Source organism: Meleagris gallopavo, chromosome 7, assembly GCF_000146605.3.
Source record: "Meleagris gallopavo isolate NT-WF06-2002-E0010 breed Aviagen turkey brand Nicholas breeding stock chromosome 7, Turkey_5.1, whole genome shotgun sequence".
Classification (NCBI taxonomy): Eukaryota; Metazoa; Chordata; class Aves; order Galliformes; family Phasianidae; genus Meleagris; species Meleagris gallopavo.
In genome coordinates this window covers 4,575,628-4,597,813 of record NC_015017.2, presented here as the reverse complement: position 1 = coordinate 4,597,813, position 22,186 = coordinate 4,575,628, and the positions used below count along the sequence as shown (strand labels likewise).

The 22,186-nt window shown below is 42.4% G+C and overlaps 1 protein-coding gene across 8 annotated transcripts in view; it reads right to left on the bottom strand.

Annotated features, from left to right (window-relative positions):
• The window catches only part of KANSL1L (KAT8 regulatory NSL complex subunit 1 like), a 57,334-nt gene extending 35,200 nt beyond the window's left edge, over positions 1 to 22,134 (bottom strand). For 3 of the 8 annotated variants that reach the window (XR_794068.3, XM_010713316.3, XM_010713321.3), the window contains exons 1-3: positions 21,460 to 22,132; positions 16,660 to 17,777; positions 3,643 to 3,784 (exon numbers count right to left, since the gene is read on the bottom strand). Coding sequence is in view for 7 of the 8 variants with exons in the window: in XM_010713316.3 (XP_010711618.1) it covers positions 3,643 to 3,784; positions 16,660 to 17,777; positions 21,460 to 21,489 (1,290 nt within the window). In the remaining variant the exon portion in view is untranslated. Of the gene's footprint in view, positions 1 to 3,642; positions 3,785 to 16,659; positions 17,778 to 21,459 lie in introns of all 8 variants that reach the window. The other 5 variants (XM_010713317.3, XM_010713318.3, XM_010713320.3 and 2 more) reach the window with 4 other exon arrangements.
• Between the last annotated feature and the right edge of the window lie 52 nt (positions 22,135 to 22,186).

Genomic DNA, 22,186 nt, shown 5'->3' with positions numbered 1-22,186 from the left:
ACCTCCCCCTTAAATCCTCCCAGCAACTCTGGAGCACTTTGACTAGGTTTTTGATACACTCAACAGCTCAAATACAGAAAGAGTCAGTATTTTTATTAATGAAAAACTGCATCATTCATGCTACTCCCTGTAACAGCAACCACACTACAGTGTTATACCACTGCTTAAACATCTGTGCCAAAATTCAAATCAGAAATTCATACTTATTAGAACTACATGCTCTTTGCCTGCTGATTTAAGAAGAGGTTTTTCTGCAAAAACAACCACTCTTTGAAGTTGATTATACTTTTTGCATCCAATACATTTCTCTCAAGCATTTTAAAGTGTTCTATTTTTCTTATTCTTATCCATGCTCTAAACAAACATTAAGGTTTCAAGAGAAGTATACAAATCAAAACAAAAGCCTTTCATACTTTAATAATTGATTTTTAAGGTGAGCATTTTTAGAGCTTTGGAATTACAGAGGCAATGATCCTAAATGTTCCGGCAATCTCATCACTTTTCCAGGCAATCTGCACAAATCCAATGGGAGACACAACTTATCCAGAGTGCAGTGCCCAGTAAGACAGCTGCAACTTTATTTGGTAGGGAACCAAAAATTTCAGAAACTAAACTGAGAAAAGAATACTGCCACTGTGCTTTTCACATGACAGATAAGGAAATTACAAGTGTCAGATACGTTCCCAGGTAACATCTCTGTTGGTTTGTTTCAACAAACTTAAAAACTTAACAATAAGCAAAAAGAACTTTGAAACAGCCAACAACAGTTCCTCTGGCAGCCCCCTAATTTGTTACTGTCTTCAGAAATAATTTCATTTCGTAGAAATAGCTTTTAAGGCTCTGCAGGCATTACCCAAAGAGAATGGGAAAGAACTCACTGTTACTCAAATATCAACCAGATACTGAAAGAATGGGCTCCCTCAATTATTCTGCTTCCAATTTGTCTTTCTGGTGAGACCATTCCACCAAAAAGCAGGAGAAGACCATCATTACATGAACACACCATTTCTTTTAGACGGACAGACTTCACTTGGGACGTGCTTGTTGAACATTAAGGATCCTGCAGTTTTACTCACACCTTGCACTCCTACCTCAGCAACAACTTGCCCCAAATCACAACAGCAACTTTGAAAGAGGCTTCAAGGAAGAGACTAGGAGAAAATGTAAAATAGACCTGCTTTCCTTGCATCTCTAACTTATTCCTCTTTCAATTCAAAGCTGACACTAAACATACTCTAAAAGCAAATCCAGGTGCTTAAAAACTTGTATCCAAGCTCAAAACATCCATGGAGATTCTGGATTTCCGTCAGGTCAACATGAGATTTTCCACATTCACTGTTAGGCAGTAGCCCACCATCTGTGCTTTTCAATTTCTGGCAGATGGAAACAAATCCAGACAGTATCATACTATAATCTGCAGACCACAGCAGTTATGCTCAAGGAATTTCAAGGATAGCCTCAGTTTTAATGTGCCACAGCACAAAGTAGCCCGACAGCTTTAGAACAAAAGACAGCAAAATAAATAAACAAACAATAAATCACAGGTCATCATGGAAAGAGGGAAAAAAATAACCCACAGCAGTCTGAAACACAAACTCTGATATGAGAGGAAGCACACAGGAAACTCAAAGAGAGAACCCCCCACAGCTATTTCCACTGGAATTTTATTTTTTTTAAGCTGCAAAATCCCAGTGACAAGCATGGAAAGAAGAAAGCAGAAGAGTAAGGAGTAAGTTGAAAAACAGTATGAAAAGGAGCAGACAGAAATAGGTATGTAAGAAAAGATAAATGAGGAACAGGAAAGGATTAGGAGTCTTAACAATGGCTATAAAGGAATTCTAAAACTGGTCACAACCTGTAGGTTTTGGCAACCAACTTCCCCTACTCCCAACTAAATATTATTGTTTTATTTGGTAGATTTTTTAAATGGATGGACTCAGAGCTCCAGAGCCTCTACTTCTATGTGCACAAGGATGCAGCAGACACAACAGAAGTGGCCAGGAAACCTGGTAAGTTAACTATCTCCCTTCCTATTGTGTTCTGCTGTTAGAGGAGTGATGCTTTGCTTGAGTTATTGTTCACTGGCTATGAATCACATCTTTTCCCACTCAAAACACAAAGAAAACACTTTAAAACTATTAAACAGCATACAAATTCTAATGATATTGTGTAACTACTCTGCAGCCACTAAATCAAAACAAAGAGCTCTTCTGTCAGTCCACATGACCTTCCATAACTGCTGCACTAGCATGCTATGAACATGTAGACAAAAAAAAAAAAAAAAATCAGAGCCAAAGAGTATTTGTCTACCTTCTGTATGGGACACAATGCCAAATACCTAACACCACAGCTGGTAAAAGGGGCATGAAGTTTGCAAAAAGGAATGCTACTAAAGATCTCCAGCAGGAAGAAGACTAGGCTCTGAGCCAACATGCCACCTAATGCGAAGAAAATGCATGACTGAAAGAATGCTCTCTTATTTCTCTGTTATTTATTTCTCACTGTTCTGCAGCCCGTGGGACCTATGCCATCTTAAAGTCTGATTTTGGGCATATTGGAGTGTGAGTATTTGGTATTCTGGACATTATTACAATATGGACATTCTCACCATTAAGCAAAGTACAAAATCTCCTTTTACCTCTAGGGGCAGAAAGGCAGGAAAGACCCTGAAATAGAGGTTCTTCAAATATTTTCATTCTTAAGGAAAAATTTGACTGTGTAAACAAAGTTGGATATGTGAAGATGGGTTTTGAGAGCTACAAAAGAGCAAATAATAATTCTTTATGTGATCAGAAGGAAATGCTCTCTATCATGATTTCCTTCCTTTTTCTTCCTTTCCTCCCTCCAAATCTCATGTTCAGGCACATAAAACCTAAAGCATCTCCTGGCTCCTCTCTATGTGTGCTTATCTGACCACAACATAGATCACACAACTCTTAAGTGGCTCATTAATGATGAGTCCAAAAGCCCTACTCTAAAACCTGTTACTATCATACCACCAGAATTATCACAAGTTTTGGCTTCTTGTGCGTGAGACTGACCTGGACAAGCCATTACATTAATAGATAGACAGATTATTAATGTTTCAGGAACGTGACTTTACCACTGTCTAGCCAGTTTGATTTACAAAAGCTAGCACATGAGTTATACACGTTGGAATTTTAGTAGTAATTAATCCTTGACCTGTTCAAAGTGCTGTACAAACATTAACTAACTTAATCCTTAGAATAAGCATGCACTGTAAATAACAGAAAAAGCCCCCAGACGCCCACGATGCAAAAATGAATGGCCAAACACCCCTCCCAAAAAACAAATCTTACTTCTTCCACAGCGGAAAAAAATAGTGTGATAAGTGACATGGCTTGTTCCAGGCCCTTGAAAGTCACTAACAAAGTCCCCAACTACTAGGTAGGAAGGTAAGAGTCCCTGACTCTCAGTCCTGTACTGATGCCTCTAGGGTACAACACTTTTTACCTCTTGATGTCTTTCCTATTAACCTCTGTGTGCAATAGTCTGCTTATACACAAGAACTCCAGGGCAAAACAAACAACAACAATGAGGAATCAAAGAAATAAACATTACAAGAAACACTATTAAAAAAATATATATCAAAAAGCCCATTTATGAGCTAACAGACAATACCTTGGTGGCACGTATCTGCCTGTGAAGGTCAGTTAGTTGTTGGATTTTGTATTCTAGTTCTGAAATCTGGGCTTGAAGCCATGTCCAACGGCTGCCAATTCTAGCTCTGTCTGCAAGCCACTTCCATTCAGAAGTATAGCTGCTGTGAAGACAAAATGCTGGTTAGTCCAAAAATAAAGATAACCACATTTGCACAAGAACATTTTTGACAGCTGCTCTGCTTCATGGTGCAAGCGTCTCAGTTGCTTTCAGAAGATACCTGGTTATACCCATCCAGTTTCACATCAGCTGATTTCTGTAACTGCAGAAACTTGCTCAAACCAGTACAATGTTCACAGACCATTCCCAGGCTAGGCTACTTTCCTGTTAACACATTATAAACCCAAACCTTCCAAAACTACTGAATTATATCAGGTTAATACAGTTTGCAGACCTGTACAGAATTCCAGTACCCCACCAGCCAGAACTCAAATTTGTCTGCTGTTCCTCCCACAAGCTTCCAGGAATATCGTTTGCTAACAATTGTAATCTAGTAAGACATCACCCAGCAGTGACCAGCCAGGTTTCCAGTTACTGCACCAAAAACAAGACTTAGTTTATTTTATTCAGGTTACTTGATAAACAGAACTGGGTAAATGTAGTACAGCTACAGATCAAAACTGTTACTGCTGTTAACAAAGAGGTGGGTGTTGGAACAGAGGACTGACTAAACTCATCCCTGCTTCCAGAAAACTTTACTCAAACTACATATTAAATAAATGAATGGTGTGATGGTGCCACTCAATACATCATTTGAATGGTCAGGTAAATTCAACCAGAGACAACTATTTCAAGAAAATGGCTGGTGTTTTTTCCCCGTCAAAGTTGCCAAACAGTCTGGCAGAACTAAATAACTGTGAAAAAACTCCTACTGGAAAAGAAGTGCTTTAAATCCAACAAATTATTGGGATGAACTGCTTGATCTGAACCGAGCGGCATGACACTACATGGCAAGTTTTACAGAGGCTGACTATGTGAACCCTTGTTCCCCTACCAATAAAGAACATGGAAGTATCACAAAAGAAACAAGAAAAGACAGACACCAGAATCTAGAAGCAAATTCTTCCAGGAGCACTGCACAGCTTCATGCAGAACTGTGTGCTGACTATCTCAACGATGAATTCTAACATTTTCACGGAAAAGGTTACAAAACGTTACTCAAAATCTCTGAGTGTTCAGTCTCCTTCAGCTATTGTAAGTAGGAATAGTAGATACCGCCTCTGGTAGATTACATTTAAAATACATCATTTTCCACCTTTTACTATGAATTTTTTTTCAATTTGTGCCCACATCTTAATCAAAAAATAACTCCACAAAAGCAGGACAATACATAAAACCAGGTGCACGAATGTAGATCACATTGATGCTGGATGGAACAGTCTCTGGTGAAGGGTAAATTGTAAAACAGACCACAGAGAGGGGTACAGATGAGAAGCAAAAAACCCCAACACCTGCCCACACAGCTGGGAAACAAAAAGGAATGAGAAGGACTGCAGGTGGCCATATGTCACAAACACTGTGTGAGATCGGAGTGTATGGGAATCCACACTCAGATAGCCAGCCCACAACAGAAGAACCATTCTTCCAACCTGAAGATGAAGAAATCGTCTCTGTACATTATTAAAAAAATCCTCTCCAGAGTTGCATCACAAGTTATTTTTCAAATATGTGTTTACATAGGGTTTTTTTCTCAAGCACAATATTGTATCTTGAATTAACTGCATGTGCTGTTAAATACATTATGTAAACGTTCTTCCTGCTTTCTAACATACTACGTATTTCTTCAGGCCTTAAAGTAAAAGTGGTATGTAATTAAAACTCTGCTAGCTTAATTGCTCTGTAATAACAATGTCCTTAGGCTCCTCTGGAAGGACGGCTTCCCACCAAACTAAGCACAGACGTTCCCAGACCAGACTCACACCAAAGGAAGTGATTTCAGCCTCTCTTCCCTGCCTGCACCTCTGCCACCTCATGCCCAGTGTCAGTGCAAAATATTATGGCAACCCAAGCGACAAACAATTGAAAACAAATTTAATTGATAAGTCTCTAATTCCTATCATGTTGTAAGGTACAGCCCAACATTCACTCAGTAAATAAATGAGGCAACAAGTACTTGTGGGGCATTGGTGAACGGAAAAAAGGCAACATCGCATGCATTTTTAAGAAGGGTAAAAAGGATGACTCTGGGAACTATTGACCTGTCAGCCTCACCTCTGTGCCAGGAAAGATCATGGAGCAGATCCTCCTGGAAGGAGCGTCCATTCCAAGGATGGAACACCTCTCCTACAAGGACAGGCTGAGAGCTGGGGCTGTTCAGCACAGAGAAGACAAGGTCTGGAGACTTTCAAGGCGAGGCTGGATCAGGCTCTGGGCAACCTGATCTAGCAGTGTTGTCCCTGTTCATTGACAGTTGGACTCTCCCTGTTGGGGAGTTGGACTAGATGACCTGTAAAGGTCTCTTCCAACTCTAAGGCCTTCTGTGCTTCTATGATCTTTTTATGAACAGGAGGAGATTACTAAATGCTTTTCACACACTACGATAATGAAGCACTCTAGCGTCCTTCTTTCTTTCACTCCGTAGATTTAGTGAATAGAGAAAGCTGTTTTAAGATGGTACCAGTGAACTCATTAATTCTGCAGACACAGAGAAGGAAAACAAGCCCACAAAGGTTACAAACATCACAAGACTTTTAGTGAAGGAGGAAGTCAGGCAGGAGCTACAGTAGAACAGCTGGGATTGAGACAAGAAAAAAGGGGCTGTCCCATTTCCTGCATGCAGAGCATCTCAACTTGGTTTGCATGCCTTTGACATCATACATCCCTCACAGGAATTCCGAATTCTGCCAGCAGTTCAATACATGCATCACATTTCCAAAAGCTTCTAAGGTCAGTGCCATAGTACTGTGAAATATTTATCTGCATATAAGTCTACTCTTGGGATGACTCTAGATCTGGAGGTGATCTGCATTCCTTCAGGGCTACCAGAATAGGAAGAAACAGGGTAATACTCATTTTGCAGAAATAAAGCATCTCATGTGAATTTCCCTAGAAAAACACGCTGGAATTGAATCAGAGGCATCATCTGTGGCTGGCATTTCTGCTGTTTTGGTTGAACTGCAGGAGGTCAATCCTGCACAACTTGCAACAAAAGAAGACACGCAGTAGAACAAACAAATCACAGAGAGAACAGGCACAAATGCAGAAAGACAAACTATGATAAAAAATGTAACTCTGAAGTTGTTAGTTGCACCAGCCCAGTAAGATTGAACAGGCTGATGAGCACTAAGCAACACTATCAGTAGAACTGAAAAAAGTTGTTAGTTGTGATCTATAGACAGAATATATGGAGGAATTCTCCAGGCTATGAATCCTTCCTCTCAGCTCCTTACAAACCTCAACACTCCTCCCTTTCTCCCAAAAAAGAAAAATGAGAGACAAGAACAGATGATGTGTTTGCATAAGCAGACAAACACTGCAGAAGCAGACAAACACTGCAGAAAAGCAACAGAACTTTGAGAAGTGTTTTGTTCTACCAGAGCCTCCATAAAGATGAAGGCGAGATCCGTTTTCCAGCAGTGAAGATCTGTCTGTCCCAAAGAACAAACCTGGGCAACCTAACTGAATGCAAAGGGGACATAGCCAGAACAACACTGCTGTGCTGGGCACACACTGCTGTTTGGGTATCGCATGGTTTTGGGGTTTTTTTGGTTGTTTATAAGGAAGATGAAGGGGAGGAATTTAAATCTCTTAGATGTGTTTTATTTTTATAAGCAAACGAAAGAAGGAGCCTGAGTAACAGCTCATAACTAATGAAAGGTAACATAGGATATCTTAAATACACAAAAACCCATAGAATCCGGGATTGATAGTTAAGTTCCCAGTAAAGCCAATTGAATAGATATGGTCACTACTGAAAAGCCAGTACTTCAGAGCAAACAGCTGACTGCAAGGCAAGATTCTCCACATGTATGTTACATCCTGAGAGTTAACATGAAATGGAGCCTCCTAGCCTCATGCTTTTGAGTGAGAACATGTAACGTGCCCCTACCGTGACATGCCTGCAGGGACAATGACAGGATGCTTCCTACCGAACAGGAAAGGAGGATGCTTGCAGCAGACCCACACCATGACTCCAGAACTTGCCAACCCGCAGCACAGTCTCCTTCCTAAAGCTTTGTTCCAAAGAAAATCAAAATTTTCAAGTTACAACGTTCTTCGACAAGGACAAGATGGGGAGCAAGGCATTCACATTGTGTGAGTGGGAGTAACTCCAACTCAAAAATTCTTCATTAAACATAAGAATGGCAGCTGCTCCTGACACTTGCATTTCCATCTGTGCTTTCTATCATGCCATGCCCCCTTCAATTTATTCCCACGTTGTTCTGGTATCAAGTTTGCAGGTGATTTAGTCCGAGAGCAATGCGATGATCCTGACTGCAGCCATGCCTGCTGCTTCACCTTCTCCTCTCAGTGGCAACTCCTGTGCTACCACTCACTGCCAATCATGTGACACTGACATATACGGGAGAAAGGATCAGCTCATCAACTACAGATTAATTATCCTCAGGATAAACAGCTCATCACCTTCCTTGAAGGGAGTCAATGAAAACAACGGTAGAAGTTCATCGCTTTAATGAAAGACTCAAGTCTGGAAATTGAAAAACAAACCATCAAAGTATTCTCCTGATCCTTAAATCCTATCCAGACATCGTGTGACTCGTGATCAAATTCATGAGACACAACACACACTGGAAATTATCATACATCTCCTGACTCTCCTGGGACAGCTCACTCAACTGTACAAAACCCCCAAACATTTCAGGTTCCCCACATGGTACTGTCTGACCAGAGCTCAGCAGCACTCTGGTGCTCTGCACGTCCAACTATGAAATGACCTGCACAGCTTTCTCAAGGTCTAATTCTTCCAGCACACCTACTTCATGTTTATTTTCAGAGAGAACTAACTTCAGTTGCTGTTGAAGTATTAACTCCCCTCGACCAGTTCACTGTTAAACCCATAATAACCACATAACCGAAAAAGCAGCAAGTGCTGCTTCATGAACAACATCTCTTCCACGCATTCCAGAGTGTAAACAAGACTCAAACAAATGGCAACAAATAGAATCCTCTGGTATCACAGCCAAGCAGTGCCAAGTAAGCCTCTGCTCAGATCGCACAGGAGCAGTCACTGCAGACTGAGTGTGGAGAGCAATACCCAACTGTTTTGTGAGAGCTGGCACCAAACCAGGCCAGAAAGTCATTTAGGAAGCTCTCTGGTACTCAAGAGTTACACCAAAATCTCTGCAAACGCCTGCTATCGGGTCATTCAGGCTCGTTATCTTCTTTGGTGTTTACCAGGAGTTTTACCTGGCAGAGATTTTCCCCTGAAACACTATACGGCTTCAGAGCAGATGGGTGACAGCCCTCCCTGTCATCTACAGACATCATCAGCAACTGCTTATCATAACGCCTGGCACCCACACCTGGTCCCACCATCCCTGACATGCTGTTGCCATTTAATACTTTCAGAACTGCATCCAGTGACATGTGTTGATACTAATTCCTAACACCTATCTTGCCTTCCCTAACTGGAAACCTTCATCTAGGTGAAGTCAGATGAGTCATCAGGCCTGAGGATTTCAAGCAATAATTCCTAAGGTTATCGGTCACAATCAGCTGTAGAAGATAACTGAAGATAACTGGATACAGTAGAAAACATTTAATAAGAATTTAATGCTGAAGCTCTGTATGCTCCCCTATCTGAGAAATTACATTTTCCGATCTGAGGAGATGCCACAGCCAGTATTTGGCAGCTACGGGGCTCCTGCACCCAATCATTACTGTAGGTCTTATAATAGAGACAATACAGTTCTTACACTTGCACTGAATTGTTCATCTAGGGCTCAGCAAAGGCAATAAATTCAGCTTGGTAAAGCACTGCTGTCTGTTAGGGGACTGAGCTCCAGCAGTTCATAGCAGTTCTGGTAGGTGTTTTTCCTCTTCAGTTCTGTTTACGTCATCCTTAACAGATGTTAATGATAAAAGGCCAACCTGGCTGGTGGAGGCGCAGTCAGTTAGAATAATAACTGCTCAAAAAGTAAAAACCTGCAAAAGGAAAACAATCAGCACCCTTTCACCTTTTAACAATAATAAAAACCCCTGCAGAATGCAAACCTGCAAATGTTACTTGCTCAAAACATTTTAAAATGAGTTTGTCAGTTTCCATCAGCTGCCCAGGCACTCCAGCTTCCTTCACATAATTTCACTCAAAGCAGCACGAAGCAGAGCAGCAGGCAGTGCTAACATGCAAAGGAAATAAAAAAGAAAAAGAAAAAGAAAAAGAAAAAGAAAAACAAACCAGCTCAGGAACATCAGGGCTGCCTGGAAACAGGTTTTCTTGCCTTTGAAATGGCACATCAATAGACTAACAACAAAACACTGGGAACACAAGCCTAGAAATCCCCTGTAAGCATTACACAACTGCCCTTGAAAAGAGAGCTCAAGAAAGCAACGCTATGTTTGCATCCCACGACCAGCATAAAGTAAGACAGAGCTTACAATATAAGCCTTTAAAGATATGTATACAGTGGAACATTACAGCACCCAAGCAGCGTTATCAGTGCTGCCCTGCCACCCCTGAAGCTGGGCCCCAGACTTGCACCTACACTCTCAGGAAGAGGTAGGCAGGGGCTGCGTGCCCATAGCACCTACTCTGGTTTGTAAGTGCATGCAGTACCAGGGACTGCAGGGACAAGGGGCCAACAGCCATAAATGTGTGGTTGAACAGGACAGCCTTCCTGGTTTGGGTGTTTGGTAGAAGCCTGGCATGGAGTTCTGCTGAATTCCATTGTTACCCTGCCCACCCCCTGGCTGAGAGGAGGAGGAGGAGCTTGTGTTTATACTTCTTTCAACACCAGATGCAATAATTAGAAGTTTGTTAATTGGAAATATATTAATTTTAATTTGTAGCACAAAACTCTCTTGCCCACAGCAGCTAGGTAAAATGTTTGGTTGAAAATAATTCACAGCTATTTCAGTTCTAATTAAAAAAGAAAAAAAAAAAGAAGACAGGTCAGTATGTTTAAATCTGATATCTTAAGTTACATTCCTCACCCATATTTAGCAGTATGAATGAAAGCCCATTACAGGAGAGCATTCCTATTTTGGGAAGCCTTTAAGCACACTTTTTATTTCATGTGAAAAGGAAAGCACTTAAATGATTTCCTGTCTCAAGGCCCTTGCATGCAGACTTTCAAGGGATCCGGATGCGTCCCTTTGAAGTAGATTCTTAAGGAATCAATGTTATCTGCAAAATGCAATCATAACGCCCTCACTTTGCAAGATGTTACACACACACTTGCTTGTTGATTGTAAACAAATCTTTCCATGAAAACAAACACATTTCACAGCTTAGCAGAAGGATAAAAGCTGGCTGTAAAACCCAGCTTAAATAGCAGATCTCATCAGGTACCAAGTGTTTCAGCATCTACCGTGTCATTAAGTGTGTGAGCTTATCATGTATATACATGTGTCTAATTATTAGAGTCTCTATTCTACTATGCTATGTTGACTGTGCATTAAACTGTCATTCGGAAGAAGTTTTTATTTCATATGCATTCAACACTTATTTAATTCAAAAGCTTTGCCATTCCCAGCTCTGAGGCTCTCTCGCACGTTGCAACTTGTCCAACTTGCTGCCTTTCCTCACAACCTTCCAGTTGGCTTTCAGCAGCTGCAGAAATACTGATGTAATTACAGGTTAGAAATCAGGATCCTCATTCACAAGAGCATTGCTCTGGTATTGCAAAAAGGAAGTCTTGCTCAAAACCAAGTCCTTGTTGCTGTATATCAGATATCTACAGAGAAAACAGTACATGCACTGTGAACCTAAAGAAATTGTCAATCTCCCTTCCAGAAGTCCCAGCAAGTGAGGTCGAATATATTCTGAAATAGCACACGCATCCCTCGAATGAAGACAGAAGGTAACGTAGAGCAAGCTTTTGTATGATTCCCTGCACACAATTCTCCTCCCACATGTAGTGACGGGAGCCAAGAATCCAGGGAATGGAATTCATGAAAAAGCAATGCCTAAAACTTGTCAAAATCAGCACCTATGAATCCACACGTCTCCAAAGGTTGTCACACTAATCTTTTATGCAAATAAGACATTTCCCTCACTCATATAACGAACAAGTCTTAAAAAACTAGAAACAGTTAGGGTTTTGTGCTTAAGAGAAATGGAGAACCGCACTGCTGGCAGACTCTCTTCCTCCCCTTCCCAAAACCTGAATTTGGTTCTCTTATCAGCTTTGAAATGAAATTACAGCTCAGAGTGGAAAATTAGGACTTCTTGCAAAAACAAACAGCTTCTCCTCATAACGTGGATGAAAGATGGGCAAAAAGCTCCAGCCCCCAAGCAGTGCCTTCTGTTGCGAGGCCTGCAGAACTGCACTGACATTGCTCAATTAGCCATGAGAGAAACTGCTAGGAAAACTAGAAAATAATCTAGAACAAACAGATCCAAACTGCAGATACTAGTCATAATATTTTCTTCCTTCCTCTATTCTCTCCGCCTTATTGCTCCCCTCCCTGCCAAGTATTTATACTAAAAGCAGATTTCCAATCTTTCTCTTCCCAACTAGAAATCTAAGGGAGAAAAAAAAGACTAAGTCTTCGTTTTGCTTCTTTCTTTTTCCCTTTATATCTCTTCACATTCATTATAAAAGATTCCAGGCACAATAAAGCCCATGGGCATGGAAAAACAGTGCTACTTCGTCAGGCATGAGGTTGCTGGAAGATAATCAGTAAAACATGTCTTTCAAAATTCAGAGGAAAAGCATGAAAATATTGCTGAAGGAAAAAATCCCACCAAGTGATGCAAAAGGGTTTCGTTCAGATGGGGGAAGGAGGATTGGAGAAACAGGGCCCAGGACTTCTCACAAGTAGGCAGACAGCAACTTGTTTTGCAGAAAAGTCTGTTGTAAGAAGCTTTTCTCTCTAATCAATTAGGTACAGACGTTGCTATTTGATGGAGTGAGCAGCTGTGCCTTTAAAGAACGCCAGTGATAGATCTTTTGATTTTTGAAGATCACTCAGTGCATTAGGAAAGAAAAAAAAACAACAATCAATCAGCACTGTGAAAGTGTAAAGGTTTCCCAAATAACCACATCTGGCTGTTTCGTGGTATGTTGTGAACAGTCAGAACCTCTAGGCACATCAGTAACAGGATATACAAGAATAAGGATGCAAGGCTGCCCCAGAAAGAGATGTTACATAGCTCCCTGAGCAGAGGTGTGCTGTTGAAAATACTTGAAGTTGACATCCTCCCCAAAGTCATCTTATTTGACATCATTTCTACAGGTAATCTTTCATTTTCATGAACCTCAAAGGAAGACCAAGCAGTTCCAACTGGAACGCAGTATTGTCTGCACTGCATTTCAAGTGGTGGATGTGGGCTGTGAATTCCCAAGGGAACTGCTTACACCCTGCTCTGTGATGTCTCACTGGGTCCTGCATCCACTTTGGTTATCATACCTGACACAGACAGTGACTGGCACCTGAGTTCCGTCTTTATTAAAGCAGAAAGAAGTACCACCATATCCTCAACATAGCATCTCGAGGGACTTCTCACACCCAAAGGAAGGAATGGTACAAGAAAATACTACAGAACGCTTATGAAAGTTTGCTGCACTGCCAAAGAAACCTTTCACAAAAGCTGCGATGAGCTGAAGACATCGCTGAGCTGTACACCAGAAGCAAGATGTCAGAACTCCTGCGATGAGCCAACCGTTCCTTCACGCTTCTCCTTGACAAATACTCAAAGAACGAATGTGTTTTGATTGAGAAATGGGCCAGGGCTTTCCGATTACTCTAGAAGTCAGAGCACAGTGACTTGCCAACTAAAACAACTCTCTGCTCATGAGCACACCAGAGATCCCTCGTCTGAGGACAGCACCTGTGTAACGCACAGGGGATGAACAATGGTGTAAATATCTTGTAACGGCTATTTGCAACTGAACAACATGGGTATTGAAATAGATGGATAAAGAGAATCTGACCTGAGTCACAGAGCATTGAGATACAGCTCAGAAGAGCTTATGTCAACACTCGTTGGGCAAAACTCTTTCCAGGATAATGGGAATGAACAGGTTCAAAGAGCTAAAAGTAGCTCCAGATTTTTTTCTTACTGTGAAAAACTGAGGCTAGAATCAGATCTTCCCCCTCCTGTAATGGAAGCAGGCTGGGCTCAGGTAAACCTATGAATGGGAAGCTCCTCCCCCCTTGCACACTGGGTTGATGTAGCAAGCTACAAAGGATGCAACTGTGGCCAGCTACTTGCACATTTATTTCCTCGAGTTAAATGCAATCCATATTTTGTGATACAGGTAGAACCCAAAGATTTTCCCCACTCCCAGTGCATTAATAGAACCTTTTAACATCTAGAATATTATGAGAAGAGGAGTGTTTCCACAACAGTGACAGTCCGAAGCGAGGAAATGAGCATTCTCTCACCATACAATCACATTATTTCTGGAAACCAATTCCCTGGGAGAGAAAAGCAACATAAATCCACTTAGCAGAAATAAAAATGGAAGCTAACTTTGTTTTGTTTTCTTGTCCGGCTGAAAGGCAATCGAAAGAATCTTAAAGTGGTAATGCAGAAATAAAAGCAGATCTCAGCAGCTGCACAGCTGAACAACTGACTGACCTTTGCCACTCAAAGGAAGTGCAGTCTTTTAGCCAATAAGACAAATCTTTGGAAAGGTGGAGAATGAAGAAAGCCATCCCAAGCGTAAGATAATGATAAATTCAAATAAGAGACAGCCCACCCCCAGTGCAGTGTTACTTCAGGCACTGGCTCAACCTATGCACACAGACAAAAGTCTCCAGCTTAAATTAGGTGGTGCTTTAACTCTGCACTTGCTGGTCCAGCAGCACAGTTCAAACACAGCGACTTTCATGCTGACAAGGCAGCAAAGCCTCTGCTAACACACTACCAGCAAGTCATCCCTGCTGCTTGACTGCTTTTAACCATAACATAAAAAAGAAGGGGGGAAAAAAAAAAAAGGAGTTTGCACTGAATAAGCCTACAGACATCTACCAGGTCTCCTGCCTTCTAGCGCAGCCAAGGTAACAGTCTTGCAATGGGGCAACACAGAGCTAAGTTTCTCTAAAATACTCCCTCGCCTTCCAGGCAGCATGGGGATTTCCCAAGCCAAAGGTGGTGCTGTGTCCTTAATAATCCTCAGTGGACTTTTTGGTCAGCACAACAAAACAAACTGAATAACCCCTATGTGGAAAGATAACTTCAGTAACTTGAAGGCTACAAGAAAAAATAAAGCTGAAGAACTGGCAGTATGAGAAACTGGACTGTCCCTTGCAAGAGGAAAAGAGATAACCCTCATACTGAACTCCAATCCAAGTTTTAGATTATCAGCTACCCTCTGAGAATCAGAATTTCACATTAGTTTGCCCCACTCAGTTCATGTAATCACAAGATAAGAATCCTGGAGGGAAAGGCATTATTCAGAAGTTCAAACGTATCGGCCAGGAGAGGAATGTTAAATGTCCACCACTGTTAAGAGCTAGAGATGCTCGTTTTTCTTTAGAATATTTCAAAAGGAGAAGAGTATTTTTGCAGACTAAAATATTTGAGTTGATGAACTCAGCTGGCAACACATTATGCTCTGGGCTGGTCTCAGAATGGTGTTTACCATTCTGACAATATGCAAAAGAAAATGAAAAACTCTTCTCCTGTTTTCCAGCTCTACAGAGTTTAACAAACTGCAGCAGTGATTTGATAGAACCACGTTCAAGCTTTCGTAACAGAAGCTGTAAACACATAACATGGCACAGCTGTTTCAATGGAAGATGAAGCTTCCTTGACTTCTTCTGAACAATGTGCTGTTGAAGAAACAGACTACAATTTGTGTTTGTTTGTTTTTTTTTTAATATTTATTTTTCCATCAATACTAGTGTCATTCGGTGCTTTTCAGAAAGTCCCTGAAAACAGGGACTGTATTAGGAGATGAGAAACAAAACCGGTCCTGACTTCAAGCACTAGAGATGCTGCTGCCATAAAGTCATCTTTACAGACCTTCAGAGGTGCTCCCCTTCCTCTTCACCTGCCCAGAAGGGAAAGAAGCTGTGTTTTCAATGCTTTCTACAATTTCTCAACAGGAGATACTATGTCGACAGCATAGTCAAATAAGAAATAACAAAATAAGAGGCTGTATTTCCATCACCATTCCTGGAACAATTTTACAGCCCGCTTGTCTTAACCACGGCCGATTCCCAAAGCGATGATAATTTGTATTGACAGGTTCTCTGACAATGTAAGAGACACACAGAACTGCAGTATTAGCTAATTATATTAGCTTCGCTCTGGTGCTTCTTGAAAAAGATACCAGAAACAACAAAAACAATCCTTCAAACTTCAAAACAACTAAGAACAACTCATTAATTAAATCAACATTTAAAAATTATAGTTCAAAGTAGAAGACTTTTTCAATATACATCCCTCAAATACGGCTTGACATCTGCATTGATGATTATACTTAATCACCTAATAATGGATTTCAAGATTATAACATTGACTGTCTCTCCATAATTTAGTTTGATACTAGCCACAAGTATCATTTACTGCGCTGCTATCACTATCTGTTGTGATTTACAGCATAATCCAAGTATTGAATAATTAGCAGCGTTAACGTGATGCACGCTTGATTCAGCACAGTACAACATCTTGCTCTCTGCGGTGCAGTAACGTAAGTGCTGCTTAAGCCCTGTACAGTTACAAGTTCTTACTTTCTGTGTGGATCCTGCCAAACCTAGCTCACATAGGCAGTCCTGCTGATTTCAGAAGGACTACCTACAGAGCGAGGTTACTTAGACAAGAAGGAATTCGCAGGTCTACACCCCTCCAGCTTGATTTATAAGCATGAAGCACATGAGTCTAAGCAGGAATTTAACACTTACGCTTCCACAGCTGTTCTTACAGTCTGTTCATCATAGTCTTCATCTGAGCTGCTACACGTTGCGTCGGAGTCCAGATCCTTTTCCACACGAGACAGCAGCCCTCCAGCAGAAAGCGCAAACCCCCGGATTTCCCCCGGTGCAACACAAACTCCATTCTGTACATCCGCACTCGAACTACTTCCCAAAGTAGCTGCAGTGTTTTCTGGCCAACCTTCCGCACACCTGAGGGAGCTACTGCTCGAAAACCTGGCTGGCTTGTGTAAAACCTTCATTCTTTGAAGCTGGTGTTTTACAAAGCACTTCAGCTGCTGATCACAGTGTTTGATAACATGCTTTGCCAGGAGCATTTGTAAACGTTTCTGAGTTCTTTTGGCGCGGCTGATCTCCATTTGTTGCTTAGTGACACACTGGAGTAAGCGAGCATACACCTCCTCCCGGGTGCAGCTCAAAATCCCTTCTGAAGGCCCGTGAAGAATTTGGTGTAATAAATCCCCTTTTATTGTTTCAGCGCAGACTCCCAAAGCCCTACCCAAAAAACCATTCTTCTTGTACCATTTATCATTTAAGAGCCTCATTTCTTCTGTGCTGCCGGATTCAGTTACATTTGAATCCGAAAGTCTTTGCGTTTCTGCCAAATTCGGAGATGTGGTCTCAGAAAAAGCTTCCCCTTTGACCTGTTCCTCAGGTCCTGAATGACTGATCTGACCAAACGATGCGTCGGTGCCATTATGTAATGCATTTCTCATCCTGGAGCAGTCAGGCTCTCCCGATTTCATTTGCTTACCGGTTTTGCTGCTAAACGCAGAATTCGTACTCATTAACAAGACAGACTGATAGTGCTTGGAGGATGGTGGAGAAGCAAAATGCTGCACACTGAAGATATTATTCCTGAGGCTGGGCTCAGCAGTGGGGAACCCCAGGACTGAGCAAGTAATCCGTGCGATGGAGTCCTCTTTTATCTTCTCTTCCACTGCTCTGGAATTTTCCATGCACAAAGTTGTATCAGACTCCATAGCTCTAGAGGACAAAGAAGGTGACAAGTGGATACCATGACCTTTTGTTGCTGCCTCTCTGAGGGCTGGTGTCATTATAGCTACTGTAGGCAGTTTACAGCAAACCTGAAAACAACATGGGCCGTGTCAATTTTCTCATTTTTATGACATGATACAAATACAACACTGTCAGGTATTTCATTCTTTCAGCATTTAAACATAATCAAAGACATCATATAAAGGGACATTATCTAAAGACTACAAACAGATTATACTCCTCCAAAGCAACCAAGAATGCTAGTTTTTCTTTAATTCATACAAAAGTTGTTCCACGTGCAATGAAAGCATTCACCTCTCAGGGGAGTAATGTTCAGACCTCATTGCATTTCTGATCCTATCAGAAAGGATAGGTTGAGGGAACTGGGCTTGTTTAGCTTGGAGAAGAGAAGGCTTTGCGGAGACCTCATTGTAGCCTTCCAATACTTGAAGGGAATGTATAAACAGGAGGGGGAATGGCTGTTTATGAGAGTGGATAGTGATAGGACAAGGGGAACGGTTTTAAACTGAGGCAGGGGAGCTTTAGGTTGCATATTAGGAGGAAGTTTTTCACTCAGAGGGTGGTGAGGCAGTGGAACAGGTTGCCCAAGGAGGTTGTGGATGCCCCATCCCTGGAGGCATTCAAGGCCAGGCTGGATGTGGCTCTGGGCAGCCTGGTTTGCAACCCTGCACATAGCAGGGGGTTGGAACTAGATGAGCATTGTGGTCCTTTTCAACCCAGGTCATTCTAGGATTCTATGATCACTCTGCGAAATAACCTCTCAGCATTCAAAACTGTCATCTAACCTTGCCTCACTAAAAACAAGACCACAAGCCCTCTGACTAGAAGGACACATTTTGAAGTATGTGTGCATGTGTACACAGATACACACACATAATGACACACTTCTATGCTTTTCCACCTCAGAACTGTGGCGAGGTTTTGTTATAATGTGCATTTGACTTAATAATTACGTAGACTCATAAAAAACACTTCAGGAACTACTCATCAAGTCTAGTGCTTTAAAAACTAAACTCCGAGTTTTCCACTCTTGTTCTCAAGTCTTCAGTTTCTTTCATCTTCACAGCAATTGTCTAGCTCAGTAATTTCCAACACAGATCCTATATAGGGTCCATGTTTCCAAGATGCCCCTGTATGGAGCTGAAGCAACCTCCACATGTGAAGGTTTCTAACTACAGCCTTCACACTGAAGGTGCAAACACCGAAGGCTGACGTAATGAGCTGAGAAGTACCGGTCTGAATACCTTCTCCTTAAGCCTGAGACCACTACAAAAATCAAGAACCACAAATCTGCTTCTGCTTTAGCACTCTCTGTGAAGTGTACTCAGCTTTCTGTGCTCTGTGTATACATCACCTGTTAGGTTCTCATCTCTGTACAGTGCCTACCCAGCATCACAGGGACCGAATTCAGCAGTCCTCACGCTAATCCTAAACAACAGTACTAAAAACATCAGGATTTTCACTCTCGTCCTACGTAGCAGTGAGACCCAGTGCTTTAAGAATGACAGACTGCTGCTCTGGAAACCCAGGACATGTCCATGCATGGGACAAATGCTCCCCAAGCAAATGAGGAGTTAAACTGGATACACTTATTTCACACCTATAAAAAGGTAGAAGTTATTCAGCACAATGTAACATTCCCTTTGAGGACTCCATCCCCTTTTGGAACAGTCTGAAATTTCCTAAATCACAACAAATGCCACTGGCAAAATATCCAAAGTTTGTCTAGGACCTTTTTCCTCCCCTCTTTTCAGGGAAAGATGGAAAGAAAAGGAAAAATTAAAGTACCTTCAAATTAAATTAAAGAGCACCAGTCAAGCCACCTGACAAAAGGCTTTATGGTACAGTACAGCAAAAAAGTAAAGAAAAATGCTTCCAAAGAAAAAAATCTCGCAGCTAACCCCTCATCCAATAACTTGCTAACTTCACACAACGGCTGTGCCCCAAGGAAGCCAGGTGAGACGCTTCAGGTGTGTCCCTCTCATCTCAATGACATCAAAAAGACTTTACAAAGTATGAACTGCAAAAAAAAACAACCAAACAAACAAAAAACCATGGTAGAGTGCAGTGCTCGGCTCCACAGAAGTGGTACAATTTTTATACTGATGCACTTTATTTCACTTTGGCAGAAAGCAGCAAAAATAACTTCACTCCACCCTTATTGGAAGTGCGTTTCCAAAGCCAGACCTGTTATCTCCTAGGGGAAAAAAAAAAAAAGCAAGGGTATGGATGACAAGTAGGCTTTGGTCTTTAGGAAAAGCTTGTGTTTTCATTCTGGAAGACTTTTCTGACACAGGTGAACTATTTCAGGGATTTTTTCCACTGTGTTCTACTTGCATTTCTGCTGTTCTGATTTTGAAACTGGCAAATGTTTTGCTTTTCATCTGTTTAATAGACTAAAAAGTACTGTAAAAAGAAAAGCTGACGTAAAATAGGAACCGGGGAAGGGAAGAAACAAGCACCAGACACGCACAGGATAGCGACTGATGTTCAAAGTGCCTTTATGCTTATCCTCCCTAATGCCTTAATTACCCGGCAGGATATAGCCTGGGATTGCAGTTTGCCCCGACCCACACCCTGCTGCCTTCTCTCACCACTAAACATAACTTCCAGCCCCTAATCCTGCAGCTACCCTTGCTTTTCTACTGCTGCTCTGCTTATTTTTCTATCTTCATGTGGCATTTTGCAGCTCTAACCTTCTCTACCCATCACTGGTATCTGTCTAAATCCTGGAACTAGTGCCTTCATGCAGGCAATCAGGAGCACTCTATTAAGAAACACGACTGGTACTCCTTCCCCAGTCTGTAGACTGACGATTTTGTCTATAGTCCTCTTGCTTTCTGACTCTCTCCCCTCTTCACATCACCACCACTTTGGCTACACAATGCTGCAGACAATTTCTGGGGGGATTTCTGCTTGGGAGGAGAGTTGATTTAACTTGTGGCTGCTTTTTTTTGTGATCTTTTCTTTTCTACAACCATTCGTTTGACGGTTTGCAAAGGCTGCTCTATACCAGCCTTCTCTCATTGCAAACGAAGACGGCTTTTGTCATCCCAAATACCTGAACTGTTCTTAATAATGAGATTCTTGGACACCAAGGAGAGATTCTTTTCTTTTTGCATCCAAATCCAAGGGCCTACTCTGTCCGCAAACAGCATTTCAGATTAACATAACCAAGCTGTATTTCGGATGAACGAACTTCCAACGTTTATTCCCTCTCTAATAAGCATTTCAAAAAGCAAAATAACTGGGAGCAAACACATCTGCTGAAATACCCAGAACTGAGTTTCATGAGGGTACAGAAGTACTGTGTTTCATGCCGATGAGGGCTGATTTAAAATCCCTTACAGGGCACCTGCGGCAGACCTGGTTTCCCACAGCATAGCGCCATTTGTCCTGTGAGCCCCAGCTCCTCTCAGCCAGCCCCTGATTATCACCGGACAAAAATAAAGCGCTGCTCTGGCAGACTGGCACTGCCTCAGCTGGCTGGGGCCACGGAGCTGGGTTTGGGCAGCTCCTTCGAGCTGCGTCCCACAGGAGGCAGCCGCATGGGGATAACTTTACCCAGCTCTCCCAAAAGTTACGGGATTGTAATGATTTCTGAGAACAGAGATAAGAGCTCAATAGCACAGCCTGCGTTTGCTGATGGAGCAGTTGGCAGCCACGGCCACAAAGGAGATACGGGTCCCACCGGGCATGTCCTGGTTAGAAGCATGAAAGAAAAAGGGAAGAAATCCATATTTAGCACACCTGGGACTGCTCTTCCAGAGAAGAAATCATCTCAGCAGGCAGCCTTTGTTTTCAGTTCAAACGCAGCCCAGTTACTCACGAGGAGCATTTAAGCGTTTCAGCATTTGGTTCTATTAATAGACTGGAAAAAAACAACCAAACCACCAAACCCAAGCACAACAGGATTACATGGGACGTCTCAGCTTCCAGCAGCACACAGGACCGCACAGCCCCGGGGGGGATCCCTCAGTTTAAGACCACCCAAACAGCTCCGATCATTAAAAACCAAAAACAACATCAAAAGGGACACACTCGTTAGCATTCATTTATGACAACAACTCCACACGGAGCCGTTTTTCTCCACCGGTAGAGAAGGACACGTCACTGCGGAGCTCGCTACCTGACCTCACGGCTTCGTACCTCGGCGTCCCACGACGCGCAGTGACAGCGCAGCGCCCCTCGCTCAGCGCCGCACAGGAAACCGCGCGCTGCCGAACGCAGCCGGCTTCCACGGCGCAAGGAGCGCGGCCCAGCGTTCTACCAAGCCGGGAACGAGGAGAGCAGCGAGGAAGCGCTCGCCCTCCAACAGGCGACGGGGCTTCGGTCACGGTATTTACATTTTTTCACTCAGGATCGCCTCCTTCGCTCCTCGCCGCTGACGACGAGCCAGCGACTCGGCCGCCGCCCGAGGCGGCTGAAAACTCCCGCTCCGGGCCGCGCGGGAGGCGGAGCGCAGCGGGCACCGCCC